This window comes from Bufo gargarizans, chromosome 9 (genome assembly GCF_014858855.1).
Source record: "Bufo gargarizans isolate SCDJY-AF-19 chromosome 9, ASM1485885v1, whole genome shotgun sequence".
Classification (NCBI taxonomy): Eukaryota; Metazoa; Chordata; class Amphibia; order Anura; family Bufonidae; genus Bufo; species Bufo gargarizans.
The window spans coordinates 84,964,603-84,976,955 of NC_058088.1; the positions used below are offsets into that span (position 1 = coordinate 84,964,603).

A 12,353-nucleotide genomic window follows, 5' to 3' on the forward strand; every position below is an offset into this window, starting at 1 on the left:
CCCTGCATCAGGGAAGTATTACACCACAATAAGAGATAACGCCATTGCCACCTGCACTACCCTCTTGGGTAACTGGGCCACTTTGCAATGTTTAAAGGAAATCTGTCAGCTCTTTTGAGCATATCTACCAAATGGCGATGCATGTTAGGTCAGTTTGACATCATGAAAACTGTACTTTTGATATGGCTGTCGCTCTTTCCGATTGTCAAAAAATGAAGTTTGTGTGATATACTAATTCACCTTCTAAGTGTCCAGTGGGGCATTATTAAAGGTTGTTGGAGCCCTAGCCTTCCTCTTGTGAGTGCCCAAGCCTGCCTCCATTAAGAGCTCAGGTCCACCATTACACAAGTTTCCAGGGCAGCCTTTTGCTCCTTCATGACCGTCCCTCTTTCTGCGATATCAGAAGCTAGCCAGAATTCATCCTGCCTGCTCATCCTGCGAGTTGCTAAAATCTGCCAGTCAACTCCTCTGTACATGTGCAAGATTATCACCACAAATTTTTGGAACCAGAGCCACTACCATCTTCTGATCCAATCCTCCAGGCTAGTGGCACTAGGAGGAGTGTAAACATGAGGTATCTTGAAAATATGTTGTTGGCAGGGTCGGATTGTGTCTGAAGCCAAAGTGGGCCCCAAAAGTTCAGGAGAAAAATCCTATTTAAGGTTGCCTATGAAGCCTATCACTTGCCACTAGGGTCTATTGATTATATAGGAATTGGGCCCTGAGAATAATTTCCTCTGGTGGGAACAATGAGCCCCAGTCCAACAATGGTTGTTGGTCTATGTAAGCCTTAGGCCTGAGCTTGTCAACTGTGAGAGTATTGGTGGGCTGGAGGCTGGAGTGGGCTTGTAAATAGCGAGCAAATGTCAGTAGGCTGGAGGAATGGGAAAACAGTGACAAGGAGCATATGGAAATGCTGTGTTGTAGGGATTTATAGGCAAGAGCTGACATTATGGTGTTCCCCAACAATGAGAGAGAGAGAATGTCATCAGGAAGCAGATAGTAAGCTGACAGAGGGAACCATTACTGCTATAGAGAAGTGGGCTCAGAATTTTTTCTGCCAGAGAGAATAACAGCTTCTAGAACTCTTTGCAGGCAGTTGGTATAAGCTGAGACTGTTATCAGAACTGAAAGGAGTCAACTCTAGGGAAGTCTGTGGGGTTAGGAGATGCATCAGCCCAGAGGGGAGCCAATACAATTTGGGTCGGTTTAGGCCTCCAAATGGGTGTCCCTGGGATCAGAAGGCACTGTATAGAATATCAGCCTGGAGAGGACTGGTTACCAGGACATAGCTAGGGATTGATTTTATCCCCCCACAGGCTCTGTCTGTAATTGGCAATTGTTTTGGAACTCAGCTTCAGTGTGGTGGACATTAGCTGCTCTAAATCACTCCCTTACACAGCAACAGCACACAGTGAGTAGATGGGATCCTGCTCCTCTACATCTCTCTCACATACTTTTTCATTAAGAAGCAACAGCATCATGGAAGACATTATACAGCAGTACTGTGCAAGGTTATAATTAACCCAGCACTGGGTTGAGATAGAAGAACATTCACTAGCAGGATCTGTGTATCTCGCTTTATCTATCTGCTGTAGCTCCTTCTTTCTCCTCTCCATAGACATCTATGGGCAGCAGCTGCCCTCTCAATGAGGCTCATAATCCATCTTCATCATTGCTTCTTAACTAAAGAGAGATTTTATTAATGAGTTTCAGAGTGATTTATCAGTGTGCCAGACAGTGGTGAGGGAACATGAGTCTGATAAGTGGAGAAAGAGACATTTTTCTCTAATAAGATATATTACAAAGTTTGTTCTCTAAGTTTGTACTATTGATATGGACACTTGAAATTACAGATACACATAATCATGCTTGATTTGGGCTATTCGGGGGTCCTTAACATGGACAATCCCTTTGTTTTGTTCTTGGCATTTTTACTTTGTTGCATGTGTGTTATAATTTATACTCCTGTATATACAAGAAAGAATTGCCTTATTTCAATACACGTGTGTAGAATATTACAGTATATACCGTATATACTGTCTGTCTCCTCTGTCTTATTTTGTTTTGTATCTGGCCATTTGTTTTTCAGCACCCTTGCTTTTTGGAAGATCTTATGATCACTATTTATCTATATTACTTTGATATAAATGCTTTATTCTGTAAGTTACTCTAATTATCATCTTTAGAAACAGGATGCTTCTGGATTACCAAATATGAAAATAGGATTAAAGGGGTTCTCTCACTTCAGAAAATGACATTTATCATGTAGACACAATTAATACAATATACTTTCTAATGTATTGTGATTGTCCATATTGCCTCATTTGCTGGATTGATTCATTTTTCCATGATATTATACACTTCTTGTTTCCATGGTTACGACCACCCTGTAATCCAGCAGCGGTGGCCGCATGCCTCTCTACTGGCTGGTAACGTTGGAGTGTGCAAAGGCCGGCACTTTTTCCTATAGTGTGCAAGCACAGCCACCATTGTTGGATTGCAGGGTGGTCATAACCATGTAAACGAGAAGTGTATATAAAGTGATGGAAAAATGAATCTAGCCAGCAAAGGAGGCAATATGTACAATCATAATACATTAGTAAGTGCCTTGTATTAACTTCCTCTACATAATGCTATTTGCTGAAGTGAGACAACCCCTTTAACATTTATTGAGCTGTATAATTTTCATCTATACTATCTTTCACTTGTCATCAGATTTGTCATACCATGTTGAGTCAACATTGTCTCCTCTAGATAAACACTGACAGCCATTTTCAACTATGTAGGGAACTTTCTCTAGTGACAATGTCAGATACAGCTACTAGACATCATATTGTATTGCAAGCATATTGAAAGAATTCTTGTGTCTTCCCGTCTGCATTTTTGTAAGTCTAGTATATATAGCCACAACGCTGTTTCTGCATGGTTAGGTAGACAAAGGGGATGGAATTCTTATACTGCCTTTTTAACATGTACACAGAACCCATTCATTCATGTATCCTCGGAGGACAAAATAGGCAAAAACATCATGGCAAGAAGAGACACAATACATTTGTAAAAATTAATTTCTTACAAATTGCTGGACATAAAGTTAGACACATCTCAGCCTTTAGTTGAGCTAACACTTTACGGTCTATTTCAGCTCTTCAGAATTGTTTAGTAACTTAAAGTGTAAAGTGTCATGTTTTTTAGCATATGTTACTGCTGCAGCAGCATTATGCATAAAGCAATCTTGTGTATTCACAAACCACAGTTTTCCTTGAGTTTTCCCCTTAGTTATGTTTTTTTTAACCCCTACAACATGTGGATCTTCTCAAGATGGCTCCTCTGCCAGTTGCTGCTCTCAGGCCACAACTACCTTTCCTCACTTCCCATACACACTTGCTATAGCCAGCATCTCCCTACCAGCCAATCAGATTGGATTACTGAGAGACACGCCTCCTCACTCTGAAGCCTAATGCAGGCATGCAATGCCCCTCTGTCTTCTGTTTATTCTAAAGGGAAGACAGACAAGCCATGGCAACGGTCTTTTTAGGGACCAGTGGAAAGGGACATAGGACATTAATAAAAGCTGTTATTATAAGGTAATTACAGATCTTTTGGCAATCTAACTCAGGTATACATGCCTAGCTCTAATAAACTAGCAAATTAAAAAAAAAGACAGTTGCCCTTTAAAAAGTACAGAGTTGATAGCCTAGACCTATTTGCAAAGGGGGTTGAATATACAACCCCCATGTAACACAGTCACATAGGTGGAGATTATGAATTGAGTTATGGTGCAACCAATAATGGTGATTAGATATTAGAGGATTAATTATAATTTCTACTGGAGAAAAGCTAAGCTTTTTGCATGCCATGAAAAATGTGGATCCACTAGAGATCTTCATCAAGGTTTACAAGTCTAGGGGTCAAGCACCTTCTATTTATTCTTCATTGTAATGTTTATCTTTCATGTTTGCATGCTAACATATCATTCTTCTGTCTAAGCTGTATCTCATGTGTAGGTATATGCTTCTCAGCTGCTTTCTCTCATTTCTTGGCATTAGACTGAGTTTAAGCTGCCAATGTGTGAAAGGTTTTCTTTCAGTTAAAGTGTTTGGCCGTTTTGAAGACTTCACAGTCAGAGGTGCTGACAGCTTTGGGGTTACCTCCAATTGCTGGATCTAATAGACTGTTCTTCTGTGGTCCAGTTTATGGAGTATTCCCAGTAGTCACCAATACCTACAGACTGTGTTCCCTTTAGATTTTTTCAGGCTCCAGAGACCAGGAACATTAAAGGCTCTTATTGAAAAGCCAAGAAACACAAACCAGAGAACCCACACGAATATTTCATTAACTTTCTATGCACAGCTTTTAATAGTGGAGAGCAGTCACAATCATGAGAATCCTGACTCTAGCCAAACCATCTCTTAACCACTGATGTGCACTGAAGCTTGAGGATGTAACTGAAGGCTGCCTCTGTCATCCCTGTAGATTCAGAGACATACTGTGTCTTCCAAGACAGAAAATATCGAATTGGCGAGAGATGGCACCCTTACCTGGAACCATATGGACTTGTGTATTGTGTTAACTGTCTGTGCCGTGAGGTAATATTTTACAGTTGTATATTGTGTTACATAGGAGTTTATAATCCTGCTAATGTAAACCATGTCACATGATGCGTCGTCACCAAGGTCCATTGCTGACAATAGCTATTATATTACATTCCAGTTGAAGTCATTAAATTAAAGTTGCAGCGTTCTGATGTTCCCTGTGGTCGCTGGTGATTGCTCGTGCTGCAGACTCCTCCCTGCCAAGTCTATGTTATATTATAACATGGGATATAAGTAGCTACATTGACCGACATTGACAAAGTCATCCGTGAATGGCACTCTCATATGGGCATTTGTGGCTCACTCTTGGGAACTTTGGTGGCAGTAAATACAGTCATGAAATATTTAGTGAAGGGTGAGCCATACATATTTTGGGTTTCCAAATCTTGGAAGGTATAGATTATGTACAGTTTAAGAATCCATATAATGACTCTGTGATATCAGAAATTTTAGTTTTGATAGCAAATGTTCACTTCTTCTTCTGAAATGCCCACCTTTGGATAAGTATATTTAGCTAGTAGCTTTGTACTTTCCCTTGTTGTCTTCACCTGTTCTACAGTATTTCTTGTATCAGAACAATTGCTGTACTGCAGTTTTTACAAATATCCTCCTACATTCTAGAGCTACTGTAATAAGCGTTTCAACAGTATGTAATCTTACAAGGAGAGAGAAGAAGTGTGAAATGCCAAGCAAAGTTTATTAAGGCTCCTTAGGTGGCATTTTCAAGAGTGCCACAACAGTTCTATGGTATTCAAGGAACACTGCCCCCTCAAAAATGAACTGATAATGGCAAATACTACAATCAGCGCTATTAGGAGGTCCAGATTGTTGCAAGGGAAGCAAAGCATTACTTTAAGGCTTTTATTACATTACACATGTTGAAATGGGAGAACATGCAAACCCCATGCAGATGTTGAGGGCTCCAGTGCTTCAAGGCAACAGAGCTACCCATTGAGCCACCACTGTGAATAACTGCAACTTAAAAAGCATGAGCAAAAGTTTACACAACAGAACAAATGATTCACTAAGCAATGGGCAGTTGTACAGGCCAATTTGTCAGCTGGTAGCATCATAGTCAATAACATGTAGTGGTCAGCAAGTGAGGACAGGAAGGTGGAAAACCCAAAAAATGCCAACTGAGTGTTATAATTGGTATTGCTCCCCTTAGAAGCCCATAGAGTCTGAGGTCCGCACAAAGATTGTCAGGTCTACGGTTTGTTGAGAATTTGATTGTCCCTTGCTGTCCTGCTATAGTATGAGACAGTTCTCTATGTATTTGTAATTTTTTTAAAGCTGACATACTGTATGTGTCCTCCCCCTAAACTGACCTTGTGGGTCGACAAATCCTGACACGAGTGGCGCGAGATGAGCTATTCTGAAAATAAAGAGCAATTTTGCGTTATACTTTTTTTTTTTTTTTTTTTCTGTATGCTTGTCAGCAATACAACTCTGCAGATACTAGGTGGCGCAGTAATAAAGATAGCTTTATTGGTTAGCTGTCAGTACTCGGTTAGCAGGGCTCAGCAGCTGTTTCTACGACTTCAGCGTTAGCCCAGCCTTTGATGAACAGTTTATGCACGTCATCCTATTTTTCATCATGTTAAGGCTACTTTCACACTAGTGTTAAAGTATCCCGGTATCGTGTTCCGTCATAGGGCCTCAATTTTGTTCCAATGCATTCTGAATGGAAAGAAATCCATTCAGTATGCTTTAGGATGTCTTCACTTCAGTCCCTTTTATGGTATTTTGGCCGGCCAAAATTCCGGAGCACTTGCCGGAATGCCGGATCCGGTATTATTTTCCATTGAAATGTATTAATGCCGGATCCGGTACCAAGTGTTCTGGAAAAACTGATCTGGTTTCCCGGTCTGTGCATGCGTAGACCTTTAAATCTGTGAAAAAGATAAATACTGGATCCGTTTTTCCAGATTACACCGGAGAGACAGATCCGGTATTGCAATGCATTTGTCAGACGGATCCGCCTCCAGATCCGGAAACAAATGATATCTGTTTGCATACAGATTTCCAGATCCGGCAGGCAGTTCCGGCAACGGAACTGTCTGCCGGATTCTTCTAACGCAAATGTGAAAGTACCCTAAGGCGTTCATTGAACAAAAAATACCTTTCGCCCAGCCAGAGAGAGGCAAGGAGTGTTGGCGAACTGGAGTAGTTACCAAGTAATTCACCAGCTCCAGTGAGTTAAATACATATACTGTATAATATTTCTTTCTCTTGCTTATTTGGCACCAACATATTTCTGATCGCTTTAAAGACATTTTCATCACTCGCAATCTAGATTCCCTGTCAGTACGTGTTTAGTGCGAAGGAGGAAACCTCTTTCACACTTGCGTTGTCCGGATCCGGCGTGTACTCCACTTGCCGGAATTACACGCCGGATCCGGAAAAACGCAAGTGTACTGAAAGCATTTGAAGACGGATCCGTCTTCAAAATGCTTTCAGTGTTACTATGGCACCCAGGACGCTATTAAAGTCCTGGTTGCCATAGTAGTAGTGGGGAGCGGGGGAGCAGCATACTTACCATCCGTGCGGCTCCCGGGGCGCTCCAGAATGACGTCAGAGCGCCCCATGCGCATGGATGACGTGTCCATGCGATCACGTGATCCATGCGCTTGGGGCGCCCTGACGTCACTCTGGAGCGCCCCGGGAGCCGCACGGACGGTAAGTATGCTGCTCCCCGCTCCCCACTGCACTTTACCATGGCTGCCGGGACTTTAGCGTCCCGGCAGCCATGGTAACCATTGAGAAAAAGCTAAACGTCGCATCCGGCAATGCGCCGAAACGACGTTTAGCTTAAGGCCGGATCCGGATCAATGCCTTTCAATGGGCATTCATTCCGGATCCGGCCTTGCGGCAAGTGTTCCGGATTTTTGGCCGGAGCAAAAAGCGCAGCATGCTGCGCTATTTGCTGCGGCCAAAAAACGTTCCGTTCCGGAACGGAAGACATCCTGATGCATCCTGAAGGACGGACTGTCCATTCAGAATGCATTAGGAAAATCCTGATCAGTATTCTTCCGGCATAGAGCCCCGACGACGGACTATAACGCAGGTGTGAAAGAGCCCTTAGTTGGATTTAAACCCAGAACCCCAATGCTACAAGGCACCATTCCATATCACTGAGCCCCATTGGCATATATGGAGGCTTCTTCTTGTACTTTGTAATTACTTTTGTTTGCCAACACTCCTATCCTCACTCTGGCTGGGCCAAAGGTAGTTTTTTTGATCAATGAATTGGGATACAATTGTCTTGCAAATGAAAGACAGGGCTAGCAGCAGCGGAGGTGCAGACAATTAAAGCATAGTACATTAATGTGTCTGATTCCCCCATTCTCACCTGCCACACTGCAACCCAGAGGGACTCACTACTAAATTCCATAATATGGTTAATAAAACACCAGCGGCCGGTACAGCTTCTGATTTATCACTAACTGCCAGACTGCTCCTGGACTTCTAACAATGGCAAGTCGAAGTGCAGACTGCCAATTAGCGGAAAACCACCAGCAATATCCATGGGCGGAATTTTATAAGCTGTAATTACTGTATCCCTCTGGATGGCATGATAGGAAGCAGGGACTGACTGGGAACTTAAAGTGGCTCTGTAAAAAAAAAAAAATAATGGCCCCCCATGTTGTAGGTGGGTCCAGAAGGCGAGGCAACACAAGTAGGCAGGGACAACAAAAGTACGCAGGGCCAACACTACCATAGTACAACACAAAATACCACCCCAGCAGAACCAAGTAGCATAGTGAAGCAAAATATACTGCCCTAGCAGAACCAAATATGGCCCAGAACCAAATACCACAATGTAGCACAAAATACTACTGCCCCAGCTGCTGTATTCAACTGTCCTGAGGATAGCGATGCAGTTAAATCGAGGAGGGCAGCTGTGGGCGCCCGCCATGTACATAAATACCTGATGCTCCTGCATTAGTTAATGCTAAGAGCATCAGATCTATATGTTCCAACTGGTGGCTGTGAGGAGGGCTTAGGCAGCCCCAAGGATATCATCCCACTGGTAAAGTTCTCTGTAGGGTCTATAGACAGTCCACTCATGTTAGGAAGGGGTGAATAAAATGCTGGCCTTTGGTACCATAAGGTATCATAAGAAATTGCAGTCCTTAATATAATTGGAGGTAAGTGAAGTGTGGACGCATGTTGCCCCTCTTCTTTCAGAGCACCAACCCCTCAAGAAGAACATTTTAACTTCATCTTTGAGTAGATGTTTCAAAGATACCCATTTTTAATCCATCAAGTTTGACTGGGAACCTTCCATTGCAGGGAGGAAATGTATTGTGCAGTAGAGTGAGATGCCCAAGTCTGCACTGTGGTAATCCAGTCTATACTCCACAACTATGCTGCCCGCGATGTCCAGGTAAGCTCCAAAAATATTCCATATCTCTGTCTATATTTTTGCATGAATATTTTAGCTTAATATTTCATTGGGCAGAGTATACACAGGAAGATACCTGTTTTTGCAGAATTTTTTCTGTAGAAAACCAAAATAAAATTACTGTAAAATATCTAACTTCATAATGAATAGTTTTTTATAAGAAAAGTTCTTGCTATGAAGCTCTGAATCAGGTACTGTTGCTAGATCCCCATGCTCCTATAAATGTCTTTGTGGTGCCCTTTACAATAAAGCAATGGGCAATTCCACATATTAGTAACCCCATGCATTACACAGTGAAACGTGCCCCTAGTGCACTGTTGGCCACACCAGGGATACATTGTTGAAAGCTAAGACTTGTGCCAAATACGCATGTCCATCCAATACCCCATACCGTTTTTAACAGCAAAAATGTACCAACTCTATTGTCATCAAAATTCCCATTAGGGGAGAGCACCCTGGTTCAAGCAACTCAAATAATCTTTACAATGTCAAGGAATAATATCCATAATATCCTATGTTGCAAATCACATCTTGTCATGTGACCCATTTAAACCAATTGTTGATTTTTAAAAGTAATTAAAGGGGTTCTTTAGGCTCTCCTATATTAACCTATCCTCAGGATAGGTCATCAATACCAGATCAGCGGGGGCCGACACCTGGCACCTCTGCCGATCAGCTGTATGAGTAGACGGCACGTGCAGGGTGCACGTACCATCTCCATTCTCTCTTTCTGCTCGCTGCTGCTTTGCCATAGACATGGTGAACAGCTGATCGGCGGGGGTGCCGGGTGTCGGACCACCGCTGATCTGATATTGATGACCTTACCTGAGGATAGGTCATCGATATAGGAGAGCCTGGAAAACCCAAAGTCATCAGAAGTGAGTTTCTAACCCTATCCTCTCATTGAAAGTTCGTGGAATGCCATGAGGGCATATTTAGCACCAAAATGTTTCATCTTTTTGTTCAGATGTCCACAGTTAACAGAACAAATAAAGACTTAAGGGTCACAGGACAGGGGATAACTATTAGATTGATTAGATATTAGACTATAAGATATTTACAGGTACCCCATACCTCTCAAAGACCCCTCGAATGAACTGAGTGGCAGGTTGGGCATGCGAGTTGCTGCTCCATTCATCCCTGTTCCAGAGAGTAGCCAAGCCCCATACTCAGTTGTTTCCAGAACTCTCATAGAGATGAATAGAGTAGCAGCTCACATGCACAAGCTGCCAGTCTGTTTATTTTAGGGGCCCCAAGGGGTACAGGGTCCTTATTCTCAAGACTAGTGGGTGGTCCCCCCACCAGTAGTAGGACCCCCACAATCTAAGAGTTATCCCCTATCCTATAGATTTATCCTATACATTTTATAAAAATGCAACATTTAAAATACGTTAGATGTCAACATGTTTTACTTCAAAACTTATTCTGCCATAATGTTATGTAACTCTGTCAAAATAGAAATCATGATCTGTAGCTGGTTGAGTGTTTTTTGGTAAAAAGATAGGGATAAAGTTTATTTTGAGTTTTGTTCTGAAACTTAGATGTATATTGTCCAAACCTGCCGACTTCAGCAGGACCAGCTGACTATTTAATGTGCATGGGGGCATCCTTACTGTCCCCCAGTGGCAGGGATTGAGGGACATAAGATTTCAACTATCCAAACCTTCTGCTTCTGGGGAGATGAGCAGATGAGTCTAGCGCAGCTTTCTCCCTATCAGGACCTTTGCGTGCTCAGTCAAGCAGACATATATATGGGTTGTCCGGAAGGGATACAATAGTTATCTATTGTGTATGGCGGCCCAACTTGTAGCCATATTTTCCATATTTAAGATTAACTGGAATATTTAGGTTCTCCATGCAGATATTATAATTAATGACACAGAAATTCAAGTATTTTAAATGTCAAGATGGTAGTTGCCCCTGGAGCAATTCACTTAAAAGCTAGGTACACTTTTGGTGGCATTTTAAAAAATATATTATTATTACATTGTACTCATTATTACTGATAAGAATAGAATGTGGCTTAAATAAGTGTTTATTGGATGATGATGAGGAGGGCAGTACCCATAGCATCCTCAATAATCCCTTTGTGCCTTACAACTATTGGGTGTCCAAGCTGGACATGAAGTACGAACTGGCGCTCTACGCCTTGGAGGTGCTGGCCTGCCCTGCCGCCAGCGTTTTGTCATAGCGGGTATTTAGTGCTGCTGGGGGCATAATAACTGATGAGCGCATCCGACTGTGAACTGAAAATGCTGACAGGTTGACTCTTATCAAAATGAACAAGGTCTGAATTGCCCCTGACTTCTCTACTCCACCAGAGGAAAGCAGATGAACATAAAGGCACTTTAAATGTGGCTTTTATGGTGTATTGAATACACTGTATTTCCATGCATCCCTTCCACCACAAAAAAAGGTATATGGTTCAATCTTCCTTTTCTCATCCTCCTCCTCATCATATCAACATGCTTTTTAGAGGGTCAGCTCAGCAGCAGGCCCTCAACCATAATTTTTTCCATGGTCAGATCAGTAGCAGGCACTCGCCCCTTATGTTTTAGAGTCAGCTCACCAGCAGAACCTCAACCATAATTTTTTCGATGGTCCGCTCAGCAGCAGGCCCTCAACCATAATTTTTTCCATGGTCAGATCAGCAGCAGGCACTCGCCCCTAATGTTTTAGAGAGTCAGCTCACCAGCAGATCCTCAACTATAGTTTTTTCGATGGTTAGCTCAGCAGCAGGCCCTCAACCATAGTTTTTACAATGGTCAGCTCAGCAGCAGGCACTGAACCATAATTTTTTCGATGGTCAGCTCAGCAGCAGGCCCTCAACCATAATGTTTTAGATGGTCAGATCAGCAGCAGGCCCTCAACTATTATTTTTTTCGATGGTCAGCTCAGCAGCAGGCCCTCAACCATAATTTTTTCGATGGTCAGCTCAGCAGCAGGCCCTCGCCCATAATGTTTTAGATGGTCAGCTCACCAGCAGACCCTCAACTATAGTTTTTTTGATGGTCAGCTCAGCAGCAGGCCCTCAACTATTAATTTTTTCGATGGTCAGATCAGCAGCAGGCACTAGCCGCTAATGTTTTAGATGGTCAGCTCAGCAGCAGGCCCTCGCCCATAATTTTTTCCATGGTCAGATCAGCAGGCACTTGCCCCTAATGTTTTAGAGAGTCAGCTCACCAGCAAACCCTCAACCATAATTTTTTCTATGGTCAGCTCAGCAGCAGGCCCTCGTCCATAATTTTTTCCATCATCAGATCAGCAGCAGGCCCTTGTCCCGAATGTTTTAGAGAGTCAGCTCACCAGCAAACCCTCAACCATAATTTTTTCCATGGTCACATCAGCAG

The 12,353-nt window shown here is 42.6% G+C and overlaps 1 protein-coding gene across 1 annotated transcript in view; it reads left to right on the top strand.

The window, feature by feature from the left end:
- Nucleotides 1-12,353, top strand: part of CHRDL1 (chordin like 1) — a 98,181-nt gene that overhangs the window by 43,488 nt on the left and 42,340 nt on the right. The window contains 2 exon segments of the mRNA XM_044305971.1: nt 4,477-4,589; nt 8,892-8,985. Coding sequence (XP_044161906.1) covers nt 4,477-4,589; nt 8,892-8,985 — 207 coding nt within the window.